The sequence below is a fragment of the Phyllostomus discolor genome, chromosome 2 (genome assembly GCF_004126475.2).
Source record: "Phyllostomus discolor isolate MPI-MPIP mPhyDis1 chromosome 2, mPhyDis1.pri.v3, whole genome shotgun sequence".
Taxonomy (NCBI): domain Eukaryota; kingdom Metazoa; phylum Chordata; class Mammalia; order Chiroptera; family Phyllostomidae; genus Phyllostomus; species Phyllostomus discolor.
Window position 1 is genome coordinate 156,216,120 of NC_040904.2, and position 21,720 is coordinate 156,237,839.

At 35.5% G+C, this 21,720-nt stretch overlaps 1 protein-coding gene across 1 annotated transcript in view; it reads right to left on the reverse strand.

Moving 5' to 3' along the window:
• MON2 (MON2 homolog, regulator of endosome-to-Golgi trafficking) overlaps positions 1-21,720 on the reverse strand; it is a 115,681-nt gene that overhangs the window by 61,521 nt on the left and 32,440 nt on the right. Inside the window, 5 exon segments of the mRNA XM_036018725.1 lie at positions 6,290-6,443; positions 7,354-7,490; positions 7,896-8,020; positions 17,373-17,567; positions 21,203-21,328. Coding sequence (XP_035874618.1) covers positions 6,290-6,443; positions 7,354-7,490; positions 7,896-8,020; positions 17,373-17,567; positions 21,203-21,328 — 737 coding nt within the window.

The window sequence follows — 21,720 nt, forward strand, 5'->3', positions numbered from 1 at the left end:
ATTAAACAAAAATGAACACAAAATGAATCAGTGATCTAAATGTAAGAGGTAAAACTAAAACTTCTTAGAACACATGGGCAAAAACACTTACCCCCTGGGATGGCTACAACCAAAAGATAGACAACGACAAGCATTGTTGAGGATGTAGAGAAATCTCAACTCCCATACATTGTTGGTGGGAATGTAAAATGGTGTGGTCACTTGAGAAAATAGTTTGGCAGTTCTTCAAGAAGTTATACATACAGTAACTATATGACCCAACAATGTCACTTCTAGGTATGTATCCAAGAGAAATGAAAACATATGTCTATGCAAAAACTTGCAGACAAATGCTCATAGCAGCATTATTTATTGCCAAAAAGCGGAAACAATCCAAATGTCTATCATTAATGAAGAGATAAACAAAATGATATATCATACATTGGAATATTATTCAGCCATAAAAAGAAGTACCTACATGGATGAACCTTAAAAACATTATACTGAATGGAAGAAGCATGACACAAAAGAATATTTATTGTGTGACTCCATATATATGAAATAATATTCAGATCAGGCAAATCAACAGAGACAGAAAGTAGATTAGTGATTGCTGGGGGTGGGGAAAAGGAGACTGGAGAATGAATGCTAATGAATATGGGGTTTCTTTCTGGAATAAAAAATTTCTGGACTTAGATGGTGGTTATGACTGCATAACTTTTGAATATAACAAAACCATAAATTGTACACTGTAAAAGGGTGAATTTTATGGTATATGAATTATGTATCAAAAGCAAAATTAAAATCACTAAGAAAAGTTAATAAAACTTGTTCAGTATTTCAAATTCTAAAAGTCCCTGAATCATAATCAAGGATAAGGCAGAATGTTTATTAAAAAATGTAAAACTTGAGATAAAAAATAAAAACACATATAAATAGCTATCATTTATTGACTCTCAACCTGGGACTCCTCAAGTCTTTTGTATATATTCTCATTTAACTCCTCACAAAAACTCTAAGAGATTATGAAACTGAGGACTAAGGCAACAGTTATTAGTCAGTTTTTAACCCAAGTCAGATCCTAAAGCCTGCTAATTTAACTTCTAATATGTGCCAACTCTGAGCATTTTAAAATTTACATAATCAATAAAAATATATTTACATTATTATTCAAGAAATTTAAGCTCAAATGGAGAGGTAAAGTTTCTGGGTCTAATTTTTACCTGGCTAATTAGCCTTATAGAGCCACACACAAAACTAGTAAGTGTTAAGCAACTTGTTAAACAAATCCCTCTTTATAAAGAACATATGATCTACTGGGAAACTACATCTATAACAGATAAAATAATTCTAAATATCAGAAACTCTAATTCCCAAATTCTATGGTATAGACTTGAAGTGCTAAAATAGTTAAGAGACAAAGGTAATTTACACTTTTTATTTATACCACAAATGTAAGACAAAGCACACACTTTCTTACCTCACTGTTTCAGTGCTATTTTATTAGAATTACTACATAAACTCTGTTTTTATAAAACATAACACATTTATTTAAATATTTAAAAGTTAAGGGCAAGTTGCAAAAACTGTTACAAGCCCAACTTTGAAAGGAGCCACTGTAGAGAACTGAAAGAACATAGGACTTCTGATCAAGATGGAGGCATAAGTAGATGTACTTTTTTTCCTCGCTCAACCAAAAGAAGGACAACAATAAATTTAAAAACAAAAAAACCAGATGGCCAGAAAATCAAACCATATGGAAGTTCGACAACCAAGGAGTCAAAGAAGAAACATTTGGGACTTCCAGCAAGATGAAGGAATAGGTGGACGCACCATACCTCCTCACACAACCAAGATTAGAACAACAATAATTTACAGACAGAATAACACCCAGAACTGACAGAGGATTTATCTGAATGGAAGTCGGGCAGCCAAGAAGTTGAAGTAGACCCGTACATCCAGACTGGTAGGAGAAGACAAGCCAGGCGGGCGCGGGGCTGGCGCGGATCGGCGGCACGCGGAGGTCGGGGAAAATTTGGCACGAAATCAGTGCAACAGCCATCCGGGGCGCAAGAACACAGCGGTGGTCCCTGAGTATGCAAGCTGTGGCTGGCAGACCCAGTGAGGCAGCAATTGTGGACCAGGGCAGAGCTTGCAGCCCAGGATCCCAGAGAAGGGTCTGAGCCCAGGAGAACGGAACTACCGCCATTGTTCCCTCCGATCTCGGCTCCTGCCCCCGCCCCCGCCTCCACATATAATGTCACAATCTAGCAACTGGGGTGCCCAGCCCCGGTGAACACGTAAGGCTCCACCCCCCACCGTAACAAGAGCGACCAGACCAGGAAAAAAAAAAAGGAGAGGCAGGGAAAGATATGTTTCCAACAGAACAGATCAGTCCCCTAGGACTCATCCTTTTGAGCCACCAAGAAATAGCCAATCTATCAGATGCACAGTTCAAAACACTGGTGATCAGAAAGCTCACGGAATTGGTTGATTTTGGGCACAAATTAGCTGAAAGGATGCAGGTTACCATAAAAGAGATGCAGGAAGATATACGGAGGAGAGCCAATAGTGAAAGGAAGGAATCTGAGTCTCAAAACAATACAGTGGACCAGAAGGAAGATAGAATCAACCAAGCAGAAAAGCATGATGAAATAAGAATTCAAAAAAAATGAGGAAAAGCTTAAGAGCTTCCAGGACACCTTTGAATGTTCCAACATCCGAATTATAGGGGTACCAGAATGGGAAGGGGAAAAGCAACAAATTGAGCACGTATTTGAACAAATAATAAAGGAGAACTTCCCCAATCTAGCAAAGGGAACAGTCTTCCAAGAAATCCAAGAAGCTCAGAGAGTCCCAAAGAAGTTGGACCCAAGAAGAAACACACCAAGGCACATCATAATTACATTAGCCAAGGTAAAAATGAAGGAGAAAATCCTAGAAGCAGCAAGAGGTAAGGGGACAGTAACCTACAAAGGAGTTCCCATCAGACTGTCAGCTGATTTCTCCAAAGAGACCTTACAGGCAAGAAGGGGCTGGAAAGAAGTATTCCAAGTCATGAAAGACAAGGACCTACATCCCAGATTGCTCTATCCAGCAAAGCTTTCATTTAGAATGGAAGGGCAGATAAAGTGCTTCTCAGATAAGGTCAAGTTAAAGGAGTTCATCATCACCAAGCTCTTATTTTATGAAATGTTAAAGGGACTTATCTAAGAAAAGAAGATAAAAAAAAGACATGTAGAGTAAAAGGACAGCAGACTCACAATTATTAACAACCACACCTAAAGCAAAACCAAAAGAAACTAAGTAAACAACTAGAATAGGAACAGAACCACAGAAATGGAGGGCACATGGAGGGTCAGCAGCAGGGGGGGTGGGAGGAGGAGAGAGGGGGAAAAGGTATAGAGAATAAGTAGCATAGAATGTAGGTTGAAAATAGATAGGGGGAGGGCAAGAATAGTACGGGAGATGTAAAGAACTCATAAGTATGACACGTGGACATGAACTAAAGGGGGGGAATGTGGGTGGGAGAGGGGGTACAGGGTGGAGGGGAGAGAAGGGGGGAAATGGGACAACTGTAATAGCATAATCAATAAAATATATTTAAAAAAAGAAAAAAAAGGAAGAAACATTTATCTGGACTTGTAGGAGGGGCAGAAATGGACAGCCAAGGCAGAGTGGACATGCAGCAAGGCAGCGGTTGGAGGACAGGCAGTCCCACATTGGCATGGGGATAAACTGGGAGGAACAACCAGGGAGTGAGACAGCACAACCCAGGGTTCCATCGCAGGGAAATAAAGCCTCAAAACCTCTGGCTGTAAAAACCTGTAGGGGTTGTGTGTGTGTGTGGGGGGAGAAACTCCCTGTGTCTCTTAGCAGAGTCTGTTGGAGGGACCTACCCACCCAGCTGGGACCCACCCACCTGGGAATTAGCACTAAAAGGGGCCAATTTACTTGTGGGCAGCTGAGGAAGTGACCGAAAGCCAGTGGAGACCCAGCAAGCAAAGCAGCATTGTTCCCTCTTGGACCTCTCTACCTCATACAGCAACATAAGGCAGTGACCTGGGTTGCCCCGCCCTGGTGAATATCTAAAGCTCCACCCCTTACAACAGAACAGGTGTGCTGAGACAAAGAAATATAGCACAAATGAAAGAACAGATCAAAACTCTAGAAAAAGAACTAAGGAACAGGAGATAACCAACATATCACATGCAGATTTCAAAACACTGGTAATCAGTATGTTCACAGAAATGATTGGGGATGGATGCAAAATAAAGGAAGAAGTGAAGGTTATACAAAGTGAAATAAAGAAAAATATACAGGGAACCAACAGTGAAGAGAAGGAAACTATGCTTAAATCAACAATATGGAACAGAAGGAAGAAATAAACATTAAACTGGAACAGAATGAAGAAACAAGAACTCAAAAAAAAAATGAAAACAGGCTTAGAAGTCTCTGAAACAACTTGAAATGTTCCAACAGCCAAATTATAGGGGTGCCAGAAGAAGAGGAAGAGCAAGAAACTGAAAACTTATTTTAAAAAACAATGAAGGAAAACTTTCCCAATCTGGCAAAGGAAATAGGCATGCAAGTCTAGGAAGCTCACAGAGTCCCAAAGAAATCAGACCTAAGGAGGAACACACCAAGACACATCATAATTTAATTACCCAAGATTAAAAATAAAGAAAGAATCTTAAAAGCAGCCAGAGAAAAGCAGAGAGTTACCTACAAAGGAGTTCCCATAAGACTACTAGTTGATTTCTTAATAGAAGCCTTGCAGGCAAGAAGGAGCTGGAAAGAAGTATTTGAAGTCATGAAAGGCAAGGACCTACAACCTAGATTACTCTATCCAGCAAAGCTATCATTTAGGGAAGGGACGATAAAGTGTTTCCCAGATAAAGTCAAGTTAAAGGAGTTCATCCTCATCAAGCCCTTACTATATGAAATGTTAAAGGGACTTATCTAAGAAAAAGAAGAAAATCAAAACTATGAACAGTAAAATGACAAAAAACTTACAACTATCTACAACTGAACCTAAAAAACAAAAATGAAAACAAAGTAAGCAAGCAACTAGAACAGGAACAGATTCCCAGAAATGGAGATCACATGGAGGGTTATCAGTGAGGAGAGAGAGAATGGGGGAAAGGTACAGAGAATAAGTAGCACACATGGTAGGTAAAAAATAGACAGGGTGAGGTTAAGAATAGTAGAGGAAATGGAGAAGCGAAAGAACTTAAATGTATGACCCATGGACATGAACTAAGAGGGGAAATTCTGGAGGGAGTGGGGTGCAGGGCAGAAGGGAATAAAGGGGAAGAAAAAGAACAGGACAACTATAACAACACAATCAATAAAATATAATTAAAAAAGAATATGTTATAATACTTATGTTGAGACTACTTCTGTGTATATAGCAGTTAACTTTTTAAATTATAACACATTTAAAAGTCTAAAAAAAAACAGAATACACAATTAGAACAGAATAAACAATTAAATTTATATGTGAGGCTTCAAGAAAGTAATGAAAATAATTTTATACTGAACCTCACACTGAATTAATGAAATATGCCAAGCAACAGAGAAGCTCCAACATGAACATGCTAATTAATCCATGTGCAAAAGAACACCCAATGTTTTCTGGCTGAAAAGTTGATATATCACTGTTCTCTTTTTATACAAAAGGAAAATAAAATTTAAAAAGGTGAACTAATTTGCTGAAGGTAACTTAGTACTATTAGAAAACCTAAGTTCGCTCTGGCTGGCATAGCTCAGTGGATTGAGCTCGGGCTGCGAACCAAAGCATCGCAGGTTTGATTCCTGGTCAGGGCACATGCCTGGGTTGCAGGCCATGACCCCCAGCAACCGCACATTGATGTTTCTCTCTCTCTCTCTTTCTCCCTCCCTTCCCTCTCTAAAAATAAATAAATAAAATCTTTAAAAAAAAATAAAATAAAAAAAGAAAACCTTAGTTCACAGGATCTGAAATCAAGCCATACACTTAAATCAAAACACCATACAAAATAGCTGAATAGGTCCCTAGGTAAAAAGTCACAATTTGTTTTATAATGCTGTTAATCTCCAAATAGCACCAAAAAAAAGAAAGAAGAAAGAAAGAAAGAAAGAAAGAAAGAAAGAAAGAAAAAAAGCCAGTCCTACCTAAGTTTCTCAAAATATAACACAAGAAAATCAGTTCTAAAAATGTGTTAAAAATACTAGGTCTAAAATTTAAAATATAACAGGGTAATATTTTAGGATACAATATCATTCCCAACAATATCATTTTTTACAAAATAGTGCTATTACTACTTACTAGGTTGCTTTAGCACTGCCTTGTACTGTTATAGTCAGAATAGGTATCCAAGTTCCTCTGTACTCAAATGCTGGTAGTAACGTAACACCTCCACCAATCCCCAACATTCCTGAGTTAGCTGGTGCTGAGACAGTGCCACCTGCATTATTGTTTCCTATTATATAAGGGGAAGATAACAAAGATACCATTTCAGTACTTAATTACAAATCACTACTTGTCAAAGACCTGGTCAATTTTTAAAAACAGTGTTATATGCATGGGCCTGTGAATCAAAGCATCACCAGTTCAATCTCCATTCAGGGCACGTGCCTGGGTTGCAGGCCATGTTCCCAGTAGGGAGTGAGCAAGAGGCAACCACACATTGATGTTTCGCTCCCCCTCTTTCTCCCTCCCTTCCCTTCTGTCTAAAAATAAATAAATAAAATCTTAAAAAATAAAAATAAAAACAGTGCTATAGGAATGGATATCACACAAATAAATGAAATTTAACAATCTTGCTTTAGCTATTAGAGAGTCTACAGACAAACTTTATAATATACCTTTCATCAGTCACTTTTTATTAGAGGTGGGGAATAAAAAATAAAAAGCCACGAATCAGAAAATAAAAAGTGGAAGAAAAAGTAGGTAAAGGGAAACAAAGAGACATTGATTTCCAAATTTAAATACACTTTACCTGTTTTGTTAAAAGAATGACTAAAAGATCTCCTGACATAGTAACCAGACTTTTTAAAAGAGAGGCAACAAATGAGGTTTCTTCTAAAATGAAGATTAGCATCTAAACTTTTGATATTAGAAAAACTGAAAATATATCAGAAAAGAAAGCATATTCTGGAGAGAAATAAACACAGTTGCTTCAGTGAGATCAAATTATTCTTTAAATGCTAAGTCTTTATTTATACTTATATATAAAATATATATTATAAATAAATATAACATGTTATAAAACAGATATAATACATTTAGTTAATCCAAATTTCTCAGTCACAGGATTTCTATTAAACATCTGCTAGGACTAGTGAATATTATAAATTATGACAGAAGATACAAATATGAATAAGCCTTACCAGCTTGGTTTGCTGTAGCAGGATTTCCAGTAGGAGGGACAAGAAACAATGACTGGATAAAAGATCCCAGTGCATTTACAATATCACGAAAAACCTTGGTAGAATGTTGTTTCATATCATAGGACTGACAAAATGACCTGTAAAATAATTTTAAATGTTTCTGGGGAAAATATTTAGACATATCAAAAATTTTTGACTTTTTTAATATCAAGTAATGTTAATAAGTCAGTCTTAGTGCTATACTTAAAACTTCATACTTGAGTGGTTTTACTAATTTAGGACAAAGGTTCAGACTGAGACTAATGTTCTAAAAAAATTATCCTGGCCACGTTAACTCAGTATATTTGGCCAAGGGCTCTCATTAACCACACTTTATGCGACTTTCCAGTTCTTTCCATACCCACACCTCTACCCTCCCCAAATGTACACAATATACTTTTTTTTTTTTAGAAATCACTAAATATTTGGGAACAAATACTTAAACTTTTCCTACTGGCATAAATATGAACCTATACATTTAACAAAGTATTGCTGTAGTTTACCTTAACAGCTGAGGCTGCACACAGAGTCTGTGTATTGATTCTACTGCAACAGCTCGGAGCCACTGTGGTTTATCTGCATCCAGAAATTTCACCAGAAGTGACAGAAATATCTCACATTCAGTTACCTAAAGAGTGTAAGATTTTAAAATAATAGTTCTTTAAATTTAAGTATTATAAATTGCCTTCTTATTCTTAACTTGGTCCTATGGACAAATAAAATCTTTTAATTTTAAATAAAAATTCTGAATGGGGAGTAGAGAAAAAAAAAGAAAAAAAATAGTTGTATATGGAAAAACTAACAGTAAAAAACAAAAAAAAATAGTGTCTCTCTTAATACATCCCTAAAAACACACAATAGTGATCTGCTAACATGATTAATTTATTATCCTTTTTCTTTAGAAAGTACTATGCACCATCGTGCCACCCTTATTCCTGGCTGGTAAGCTGTTGATAGGATATGCTCTACCCCTTCAGTAATACCACATGGTTTTTCCATGTATTCTTTTGCTGTTTAAAAACAAACAGAAAATAAGCCAAGGCACCTTTAGTGTATGTTTTCTAGTAGGAAAACAAAAAGGAACCTTCAGTAGTTGACAGGTATAAGATACTTGAAATACCTAGAACAAAACTTCGTACATATTTATTAAACATCAGTTATCATTAACCTTTATTAATAACACAAACCATCTGTTATGCAAGCTGTTTGTATATAACTAATGTTTAAAGTCCATTTCTCAACATTATTCATTGAATGTCTGATGACTGAATGAATGAAAATGTAACCTAACCAATCTATCAGAGTTTAGAGGACTGTTTCTATTACATATTAGTTGAGGACAAACAGGACCTCTGGGAGGTGAGAATTAACCTGACATCTGTGATCACTAGGCTGAACTGAATCTTCCTTCTATTCCAAGTGTGACAAGTTTTTGCGTGTTTTAGCTAGGGGTGCCCTGAAATCAGTGAGTATACAAGGTCTGTCCTGAAAAAATCCAGCCATTGGTTTGAGTGTCATGGACGCAACCTGGCAGCTAAGGAGAGTGGACTGGAATGCACATGTGTGAATAATGAAGGTTTCACTGTAGTAGTCAGTAGGGGCAGTAGACACTGTTGAATGAGCATGTGCACTGTGTGGCCATCACATTCAAAATAACTGAGCAAGTACAGTAACAAATCTGCATCAAATTTTGCATTAGGTTTGAACATTCCTCCATGAAAACTATTCAGATGATTCAGAAGGTTGTAGCTATGGGCAACTGGTGACTGGCAGTTTCATGATGACAACATGCCCACAGATGTATCACCTCTCCTGCAGTGTTTTGGGGAAACATCAAATCACCCAGGTGACTCAGCCCCCCTACAGCCCAGATAAGGTGCCCTGCGACTTCTTACTTTTCCCAAACTAAAATCACCTTTGAAAGGAAAGAGATTTCAAACTGTCAGTGAGTCAGGAAAATATGATGGGGCAGCTGATGGTGACTGGGAGAACTGTGTGAGGTCCCGAGGTGCCTACTTTGAAGGGGACTGAGGTGTCACTGTCCTATGTACAATGTTTCTTGCATCTTGGATCTTCTTCAATACATGTCTCTATTTTTCATATTACATGGCTGAATAACTTCTGGACAGACCTCATACCATGGGGCAAGAAATTTGAGGAATATAGCAGCCCTCAGAATTTTAGTGCAAAGTCTTAGCAGTTGGTAATCTTTAAAAAAATATTTTATTTACAGAGAGAGAAGGGAAGGGCAAGAGAAAGAATGGGAGAGAAATATCAATGCACAACAGATCAGTTGCCTCCTACAGGCCCTCTGTTGAGGACCTGGCCTGAAACCCAGGCATGTGCCCTGCCTGGGAATTGAACCAGCAACCTTTTGGTTCACAGGTTGGCACTCAATCTACTGAGCCATACCAGCCAGGGCAGCAATTGGTAATTTTTAATGCCTTTCTGTATTTTGAACTGGATGCTTAAAAGTAGGACATTATCATGAGGATAAAGAAGGGGGGATAATTAAAACCAACTTTATCCTTAGACTGCTATGACTGGGGAAGTCATAAGGCAAAGGTTTGCCACTGTCCTAAACATGATGTAGTTGGCAAGCAATGGGTTGGAAGTCAGATGGCTCAGCTTCTTTAAACACCAGCTTTGTGGATTACAACAAGCTAGGTAACCTTCTTTTAAAGGACCTACACCTTCCTGAAAAATATGAGAAAAACAAACTCTTATACAAAGTGGCATGCAAATATAGAATGCATTATTATTATTTTTAATGAAATTATCCTCTTTTAGTGAAGAACTCTTAAAAGAAAGAATCATGGGCAACAGTTATATCTATAGAAGAATTTTAACATTAGTAAGTCTTTCAAATTGTGCTCTATTTGCTTTAGAGTGGAAGTAAAATAGAAACATGGTGATATAATTGATGGCTCACTGGTTAGGTTTTCAGGCCAGAAAACTAAGGATCTCAGAATCATTAAGTATATCAGAGCCAAAGAAATTACTAATGTTACAAAAGTTGCCTTAAAGAGTGCATCATCTCTTCTATGACAGAGTGAATCCAATACAAATCAAACAATCACTTAATTTATGTTATAGCCACTGAAATATTGTGATTTGAGTAAAAGAGAGCCTCTCTGCTGAAGTCTGGAACTTTGCTGTCCCTTCCTCCTTGCCAAGGGTGAAAGTCTAATCAGAGAACTAGTGTTGAGGACACTGAATTGTTCTCAAGGGCATCAATAAAAAGACCCTATTTTGGAACTCTTAAGCCTTTCCCCCTAGAGGATGCAGTCATAGGGAAACAGGTATCAAGTTTAGTACCTATGGCTTAAGTCCAATTGTGGTATGAAGATACTTCAAGAACTCCATTATATACTAGCATGAAGGGTGTTGAATGTTTCTGAATTCTTGTAGTTCTTTGATACCAGATAACAGTCAAGAAACAATGGATATTTGAGATGAATCAAAGTCATCCTGGTGGCAATACTAATGAATGCCTAAATAAGGAATCATGTATATAAGATAACTGTTGGCTTACGGGGTGTTGAAGAAAGCAGGTAGAATATTTAAAGGCAGGAGTCATGAATTATTAGTGATAAGATCCTCTGTTAGAGAAATGTATGTGCATTAGAAAATTAGGTTGGACAAGTCAATCTAGCCCTTTTCATTCCTTTTCAGAAGCAGTTAAGTCAAATTCAGAGAACAGATATACTAGGTGTTTTAAACTGTGCTCTATTTGCTTTAGAGTGGAAGTAAAATATAAATGTGGTGATATAATTGATGGCTCATCAGTTATAATTATATTTAATAAATTCCTTAAAGATATCTTCCTTAAAAAAGCTATCTGGGCACGGAGCCTAAGTGATTCAGTCGGCAGAGAAGAATCTAGCTCAGATGTTAGAAAGGGGTAAGAATATGGTACAGTTGATGTTTTATCTGTACCTAAATGACTGGGGCATTCCTCTAGATATGTTAACAGTACTAACTTTTGAAGATTAGTTATCTTCAGCTCTGAGCTACTCGACAGAACAAGATACGCTGATGAATATTGAGGGGAAACTCTGATTCTCTAGTGCAGGGGTGTCAAACTCATTTTCACTGGGGACCACATTAGCCTCAAGGCTGCCTTCAAAGGGCTGAATGTAATTTTAGGACTGTATAAATGTAACTACTCCTTAACAATTAAGCAAGAGCTCGGTGCTGCCATCAGGTAGAAACAAGGTGCCAGGTTGTATAAAACAAGGTGGAGGGCTGGATTTGACTCGGGGGCCTTGTGTTTGCCACCTGTGCTCTAGTGCACTGGTTGTCACAAGGTAGAGAGAGACAGCACAAGCTCTCTAGTGTCTCCTTTTATAAGGGAACTAATCCCATAATGAGGGTCCTACTCTTCTGATCCCATATAAACCTAATTATCTCCCAAAGACCCCATCTCCAAATACCATCATACTGGAGGGGACACAATTTAGCATCAAGTTTTATGAAAATAAAAGATAATTCGGTAATTCTTGGTTTGGGAACAGAAATAAAATGTGAATTCTGCATTTGCTCTGATGAAGATATAAACATGCTACATTATTGCTGAGAACAGAATACTTGACTGCCATGACTGACTGGTGGAAATGAAAAGGAAAATGAGGTCCTGGCAGGGTGGCTCAGCTGAGTGGAGTGTTACCACATATGCCAAAGGGTTGCGGGTTCAATTCCCAGTCAAGGCACATATCTAGGTTGTGGGTTCAATTTCCAGTTGGGGAGTGTATGGGAGGCAACCACTCAATGTTTCTCTCTCTACTCTCTAAAATCAATAAACATATCCTCAGCTGAGAATTTTTTAAAAAAGGAAAAGGAGGAATGACTTCTCTTTCTATAGTCTTATGTTAATTAGTTAAAACAGCATTTTAGCGAGGGAAGAGGAAAATGTCTTCCTAAGACAACTTTGATAATATTTAAGGAATACCATATTTTGCTGTGCATAATAAACACTTTTTGCCCAAATTTTTGAGAGAAAAATAAGGAAATACCTTATACATGGGTAGTACTAATTCTGTATCTATATAAATGTTTTTAATTCTTTTATTTAGGCTTATGTTTACACATTAAAAGTATAACTCTAGAAAGCAATGATGTCCATATGCAAAATGATACCTTGGAATACAATAATCAGTTTTGTTTCTAAATATAAATTAAAAATTGAACTAAAAAATTTAAATGAAAAATACTTTCCTGGAAGTTTGAGCCAAAAACATGGGTGTGCATTATACACTGGAGCAAACTATACACAACAAAATACAGTAAGTAGGGAAGTGACATATATTTGGCCTAGTCATAGGCAATAAACTCTCTGAGTTTTTGTTTATCTGGGAAAGTCTTAATTTTACCTTCACTTTAGGAGGAAAGTTTTGCTGGATACAATATTCTTAGTTGACTGCTCCCCTCCCTACCCCAGTACTCTGAATATGTCATTCCATTCTCTTCTGGCTGAAGAAATTTCTGCTGAGAAATCTTATTAGTATCTTCTGAGAGCACCCCTGCACTTGAAGAATTGCTTTTCTTTTGCTGCATTAAAGACACTTTGTGACTTTTGACAGCTTGATTATGTCTTAGAATAGACCTCTTTGGATTAATTCTAGTTTGAATTTTTTAAGCTTCATGAATTTGTATTTTTCTTCAAATTTGAGAAATCTTCAGCCATTACTTCTTCAAATAGTTTCTCTGCCCCTTTCTTAGTCTCCCATAATGCATTATGAAATTACAGGATATTATACATATAGATCTCTGCCCCAGACAGAGAACTCCTAAAACCCTTTTATATAGGGTTCTAATATTTGGTCTTTGACACCTAATTCCTGACAAAGATCACCTAATGTAATTTTCTAAGTGATAGGAGCATCTGGTAGAGCTCCTAAATCCCTTGGATTTCCTGGGTGATAGGAGCATCTTTTGTTCTAATGAGATAACTCTCAGTGGAAGCCAGGATAGTCAATGTTTACCAGAAAGACCAAGCCATGATTAGAAGATTGGTACTTTCAGGACTACCCCCAATTCTCCGGAGAGAGAGGAGAGGTGGACATTGAGTTAATTGATGCCTCCATGATGAAACTTCCATAAAAATCCCCAAAGCATGAAGTCTGGGGAGTTTCCAGGTTGGCAAATACATCAACATGTTAGGAGGATGGCATACCTACTTCATGGGGACAAAAGCTCCTGCTTTCAGGACCCTTCCAGACTGTACCCTATATATCTCTCCATCTGCCTGGTTATCGGTATCCTTTAAAATATCCTTTGTAATAAATCAGGAATACAGGTTACCCCCATTATCTAAAGTAGAGCATTCCTAAGAAAATATTAGTAAGGCAAAATGGAGTCAAGTTGAGTATCCCCTACTTACCAATAGTTTGTGTTACACAACTTTGCTTTTATGAAAGACCAACATTAGTACAGCAACAACATTTTTCATGAAAGCAAAAATCCTTTATATATTTCTTTCAGTTAACAAAAACAGGCACTAATGTAGGGTCTCCGAAAAGTGAAGTAACTTAACACAAACTTTCAGAAGGTAGGGGGATACCTCTAACAAGTAAAATATTTTCCTAGGTTCTGTGAACCACTCTAGCAAATTATTTAAACCAGAGTGAGTATCATGGTTTACAACCTCCCATTTGTAGCCAAGTTAGACAGAAGTTGTGGGTAACCTGGTTACCCACTTTTATGGAACTGAAATGTAGGACACCTAGCTGTCAGAGACTTGGTAACTGCAGGAAAAAAATCTCCATATCTGGTGTCAGAGGTATTGTATGAGTAGAACAGAGTTCTTTTTTCTTAGACATGCATATATTGGTCTGCTCCCATAAGTCCCTTAGGGTCTCTTAATTCTTTTTTTCTTTTTGCTCCTCTGACTTGACAATTTCAAATGGCCTGTCTTTAAGTCTGTCAATTCTTTCTTCTGCTTGATCCAGTCCACTGTTGATCTCATCTGGTAAATTTTTCACAACCATTACTGTATTCTTCAGCTTCAGAATTTTTTTATAGTTTCTATGATTTTGTTAATAGTCTCATTTTGTTCATATACAATTTTCCTGATTTCATTTAATTGTCTGTGTTCCTTTTAGCTCATTGAGCATCTTTATGGTAGTTATTTTAAATCCTTTCCAGGTAACTAATGGTGCTCCCTTTCTTTAGGGTCAGTTTCCAAAGATTTATTTTGTTCCTTTGGGCCATGTTTTCCCTTTTATTTGTATGCTGTATTTTCCGTTTAAATTGGGCATTTGAGAATACAATCAACTGTATTCTTTATGGATTAGTTTTATACAGAAAAGATCTTCACCCATCAATCCAGCTAGAGAATTTTGGGATCCTCACAAACCTTTTGTGCTAATGTGTCTCCTCTGGGCTTGTATGTGTAATTTCAGAGCTCAAGAGGTTTGCCTGTTTCTACTCAGGAGCTCTCCTGGTGTATGTCTGGAGTATTGCAATCTCTGGTAATGTAGCAAGCCTTAAGGCTTGCCTTTGTTTTCAACAGGCCCCCGGGAATTCAAGGGTGCTGCCACCTTTCCTGTCAGTGCTCCAAGAATTAGGTGAAACAAAAACCAGTCCCTTGGGTAGTACTGCAAAAAGTTAGAATGCTAGTTACACATTTCATCTTTTTTTTCCCACCTGAAAGAGGAGCCATAACTTTCAAACTTTCTCTTGATCATACCTGTGCTGTGCTATGCCAGGAGTGGGAGGAGGTATAGCAGGTAAGTGCAATGGACTGTCCTACCTACTATAATGACCGTCTTCTTGCCCTTGCCCTTGCATGGGGTGCTGTATTCTCTCAACTGGTTTCTGAAGTTTTCACAAATACAATCTGGTATATATACCACTGTTAAATCAGTGTCTCCATGGGAAACAAATGCCCTCAGCTTCCTATTCCACTATCTTGCTGATGTTACTCTGGTTTACATGTTTTAAAAGTTTCTTTGTGTAATGAAACACACTATAAATAAATATAATACAGAAAATATAATAGCTGACATGTATAATAGCTGACAAAAGCTTTTAATCTTTGGAGAAACTAAGCTATTTTTCATTTATTTTCAGCAAATTCCAACTCAACTTTAAAAGTTTCTAAGAGTTTTCAATGTAAAGACTCACAGAATTTCTCCTCCATTTAAAAAAATATATTTTTCAATTACATTTTACATTCAATATTATTTTATATTAGTTTCAGGTGTACAGCATAGTGGTTAGATAATCATATACTTTACAAAGTGTCCCCTGATACTTCAAGTATCATACATAATTATTACAATAATATTGACTGTATTCCCTATGCTGTACTTTATATTTCCGTGACTATTTTGTAACTACCAATTTGTAGTTGTTAACCTCTTCACCTTTTTCACCAAGCCCTCTAATCCCCACTCCCCTCTTGCAACCATAAGTGTGTTCTCTGTATCTATGAGTATGATTCTATTTTGTTTGTTTATTTTGTTCTTTAGATTACACATTTAAGTGAAATCATATGTCTGACTTATTTCACTTAGCACAATACTCTTTAGGCCCATCCATGCTGTCACAAATGGTAAGCTTTCATTCCTTTTTATGGCCAAGTAATAGTTCATTGTATATACGTACCACCACTATAATCCACTAATCTATTGATGGCACTTGGGTTGCTTCCATATTTTGGCCATTGTAAATAACATTGCCATGAACATAGGGGTGTCTGTATTTTTTCCAATTAGTGTTTTGGGTTTCTTCTTCTTCTCCCTTTTAATTGTACATAATTATATGACAAAGTGTTGGTTTTTCAGTTCAATATAATTGTTGGAAATTATATCAAAAATCTTATATTGCAGGGAGTATTGACTGTAATTTTTAAAAAGTTAATCCTTACAGAGAAAGATGGAGCTATGAACTAAGTTCATAAACTTATGTACCTACAGTTCATTTATATATTATTAATTTTGGTAGAACGAAATTGTCCAAGCCAACAATTATGAGTATACTAAAAGACTCTTAAACCCTTGGCACCAAACCCTGGTAACTTACAGTATCCCTAAATAGCAACGCATTGTAAAACGATTTGATTTTCTACAGATATTTCTAAACAATGCATTATATACATCAACATAAATTACAGATATATCCTGTGTGGCCAGAAATACTAGAAGTGCTTATAAAGATTATTTCTGAATTCATTTGACATAAAGGCATTAGGAATATGAAAAGAAAATTTCTATCAAGTATATTGTAAATATAGAAAAAACCTTATTTTAAAGAGCTCTCCTTAGAATTTAGTATAAAAACTACACTATCCATTAGCTTGTAATGTTGTTGCTTATCTCTAACATTTACTACACTGACTGCTCACAGTGGGTGATAAAAAATTATTTTTGTAAATTAAAATGAAAAATATAAATGCTAAAAAATCATACAATGCTAAATTGGACTAAACATAAAATTTAAAAAATATATAATACACCATTTTCTCTGACAAATATTTTTTAAATGTTTAAGAGTAAGCCATTACATTGATACAACTATGATCAGCAATATCACAGCATATTCTGCATCCATAAATTTATGTGAAATAGATACAATATGAACTGTAAGTCAAAACTGATGTCTAATCCTGGAGTTCACCAAATTTTTAACTTCTTAATTTGTTTATATATATGAAATAGCGTAACTGAAAACAGAATAAGTTGAAGATACTGTATTTTAATTTTCATCAAATTATCTGCTTTCAGATAATAGGCCATGATGCTCCTTAATGTACATTAAAAATACTACATAAATATATTGATAGAAAGATTTAAGGATGAAATGAACTTTTATACTCTTGCAGAGAATACCTATAGAAGAATACTTTTATGACGAGAATACCTCATAAAAGTCTGCTTAACTGAAGTGAAACAGCTAAATACACTATAACAGATCATCTTCAAGAAGAACACTGCCTGCAATTACACACAAAAATACATATGAAAGTTAGCACTTACCAAAAGACTGTAAAATTGCTTAATCAGAACAGATACAACTCTCAGCAAACGCATGCAGATAGGAAAATACGGTTTTTCAACTGGTGCTGGAGAAGATGAAGTGCTGGAACCTTGTCTGAACTTTATATTTGGAGAAAAGAGCTTTATCACAAGAGGACATACTCTTTCTTTTAAGAGGAAGCTAAATTCCTGGTGCTATTTGCAAAAATTTAAAAAAAAGGAGAAAAAAGTAATTAACTTAGTTTGTACTTAATGCTAAAACAGTTCCACTATTAAAGAAAACTTCTTAATAATCTGTATAGTTAAGCTTTATCATACATTTATTATTTTATTTTTATTGTTTACAAGCAATTCTGAAGTTAGTATTGCTGTTTAAAAGTATAAGATAAAATGACAATATTTCAATAGGATTTTTTTAAAGAATCTAAATTAAAAACAAACATTTAATGATTTTGGATCTAGTAATGCTTGTTGCTAGGAAGTTCAATTTTAGCAGGACACTAACAATTAAAAAAATAAAGAACAGAAGAAAGAAAAGAGATTACATCAACTCAGATAAAGTTTTTAAAAGAGGCAGCTGAGAGAAACCTTGATTAATAAAGTAAATATAAAAAGTTATACAATTTATTGATTCTTTTGTACAAAAGTAATTATATTCATACATGGATACATTAATTAATATAGTACTTTATTCTACTTAGACTGCTTAAACAGAACACAATAAGCTGATAAAAATATAGTTTTTTTAATCTAAAAAAATCTTGCAAGGACTTCATACAGTTTACTTATACTCATGGCATAGTAAGCAGAAAACCTCTCTTAACCTGTTAATTCCCTATGTAAGTAGTCCCATTTTACTGACAATACAAGGCCCAGTCAACATTTAATGTCTAACCTCAAATGCATATTATTTTGTCGTTTTAATCATTCAAATGTTGTTGAGGCTAAGAACAAAAACACAATCATAAATATCATTCAATCTAATCTTTTAATCTTACAAAAAGAAGAATAAGGCACAGAGCATAACCACAAAATTTTTTGCTCAGAGTCACAAAATTTTTGCCCTGACTGGTGTAGCTCAGTGGATTGAGCACAGGCCTATAAACCAAAGGGTTGCCAGTAGGATTCCCAGTCAGGGCACATGCCTGGATTGCAGGCCAGGTCCCCACTAGGGGGCGTGTGAGAGGTAACTATACATTGATGTTTCCCTCTTCTTCCCTTCCCCTCTCTCTAAAAATAAATAAATAAAATCTTTTTTAAAAATCACAAAATTTTTAATGTATTTAAAAAAGTCAGATTCATTCAAGGCAAACAGAGGGAAAAAATCAGATTCATTTGAGGAAAAAAATATGGATAAAAAGATAAAAGGCCTTGTATAATTTTATTTCCTAGAGAAAAATTAAGTTAGTCACTTTTAATTTCAAATTAATTCTTTCCAGACTTTTATATTCATTTTAATGTTCTTTCTAATTCTTTCCACCCAAAATGGAATCTTAGTGATTCAAAATGGAGTTTAGTGATTTGAAATTCTATGCTCATATCTACAGTTAGTTTCTTTGACTGCCAAAATTAACAGCATAATGAAGGTCATTTTCATACTTTACTAAGTAATTTTATGTATTGGTTAATTTATGAATATTACAGGCAACTGTTAAAGTCTTATCTATTCACTTTTACCCTGCACCATTCAACTGATTACAATTGATTTCCTCTGTAATCACCATGAACCACCCCAACTCCATTGAAATTATTCTCATTATACTCATGATGATCAAGCAAACCTTGTCTTTTCAGACTTCATCTTACTGGATCTCTCTGAAGCACTTGACTTAACTGATTACTTGGTTCCTCTTGAAGCTTTCTTTGCCTTTGTGTTTTGTATGTCCCACTGTCTCAGATGCACTCATGTCTTTCTGGCCTTAGTCTCTTTTATGTTCTTATCCTTTTATGCCTAACCATTTAACACTGAGATTCCTCAGAGCTCCAGAGTAACAGGCCCTAGTTTCCTAGTTTATGCCATCAACATGGGTGATCTTATTCATTCCCATGTCTTCAATTAACTACTATAAGCCACTGACATTTAAATTTACAACATCACTTCAGCCCAAAACTTGACTCTGAGCTCAAGATGCATAAATTCAACTAATATTGCAGTATCTCTTTCTGAAGTATCTGAGTATGTTTAAAACTGAATAATTTATACTTTGTAATGAAAATTTCCCACAGATTTATTCCATCTTAGCAAGCAATTCACTGCTTAAGCCAGAAAGCTACAAGTCATATTTGACTCATAAAGTATAGTAAGTTATATAGTTCTCTGATTTTATCTTGAAGACAACAAAAAAACTGGCTTTTTCCTCACCTACCACATTTCATTGATTTTATTCAGCAATTATTGGTTTATTGCTTAATATGTACCAAAAACTGTGCTAGGGAAAGGGGTTCAGGGTTAAGTTTAATTTTGTCTCTGTCCTTATTGAGCTTATTTTCTAGACACAGATCCTTTTTCAGGGTCACTGCTCTGGAGCATTCTTTTCCTGTTGTACCTATTTCTCCCAGCTAACTACTCTTCATCCTTCAGGTAAAAGCTTCATATGTTTGATTCATCACCAACTCCCCACCAGGTTTGGTACCTATATTACTCATTCCCATAGCACTTTTTATACTTTCCCCTCACAGCATTCATCACATCTTATCATTCAGTTAACACTTTCCTCCAAATTAGACTTTTAATCACCATAGGGCCAAAATTTTATCTGTCAATTAATTCGGTATCCTTGGCACAAAACACACAGACCAGCACACTCCAAGTGTTTGGTAAATTCTGGTTGAATTGAGTGAATAATGTGTGAAAGAAAATAAATATTTCTCTCTCAATGAAAATTTTACAAGAGTAAATTCTAGGATCTTACATAGAATAATTCTTCCCCCCAACCCATGCATTACAACAGGAAGAATAAAATGGAGTTAAGAATTGTGTGGGCACAATAAATCTGAACTGTAAAACTGTTTTTCAAATCTTTTCCTACAAAATCAGAAAATACAATCCCAAGTACAGAAATTTCTAGTGAGATTCATTTACCAACACATTCATTCATTCATTCATTCATTCACATATTTATCAAAGACCTGCCATATGCCAGGCACTGTTATAGGCATCTGTAAAACAACTAAGTTCCTGCCTCATACAGCTTACTTTCCTATAGAGAAAGAGAGAAATTAAACTAATATACAAATATATATATATGTCAGGAGGTAATAGTACTGAAAAGAAAAATAAAGAGGAGTAAGAAAGATAAGGATATTGGCGTGAATAAAAAGTTGTCATTTTATACAAAGTGATTGGGGAAGTTTTGTCTGATGAGTTGACCATTGAGCAAAGACCTCAAAAAAGTAAGGGAACAAGCCATATGGGAGAAAAGCATTCCAGACCCAGAAAACAGTACAAAGGCCTGAAGCTGGAGTCTACCTGAGTCACTTAAGAAACAGCAAGAATCAGAGAGCTTTTAAAAAGTAATGGCATAGGGAAGACTAAAAAAAGATAAGATAAAAGAATTTTGGGGACTGATCATTAAAGGTTCCATACACCATTATTAGGACTTCCTCTTTTACTCTGGGCAAAAATGACATTTACAGAAACAAGTTTACAAAAGACTGAAGAGATCTGACTTGTTTTAAAAGACCATTATGGATGTGGTATGATAAGCAACTACAACAGAATGGGATAGTACAGGTACAAAGAGACCAGTTAGTAAGCTAATGCAATAATTTAGGTAATCTGTGAAAAAAATAAAGATTAATTTTGTTGCAAGATACTACAAGTAGCTTACTTGTAAAAAGACTTGTGGAAAATCATTCAGGACCGACTCAAGTAATTCAAGGCCAAATGTTCGAGTCATTTCTGTCATGCCTACTAGCCAGTAAGGAGCATCAGCATTAACCAACTGACAAAGGTCCTGGGAAAATAAGTCAAATAATAAGTAATAAATAAAGAAAACATTCATATGCTGGAATAAAAGATGCTTTTCAAAACTCATAGTTCATAAAATTTTTAAATGTTATTTCTTCTTATACAGTTGTTTTTACTCTTTAGAAACAAAGCACTGGTAATTCAAGTTTCAACAAATTGGATTATATAAGAAAACTTTTAAAGAATCACATAACTATCAACAATATAGTACAAAGAAAAATGAATCACTTAACTGTTGATAATATATAGAGTACACAGATAAATGAACTACAACTACTGACAATATAAAGTACAAAGACAAATGGTTAATCTAAAGCTCATTTAATGAAAATCCACTTAACATGACCTTTGATCAAAATCAATTTCAGTACAGATGAA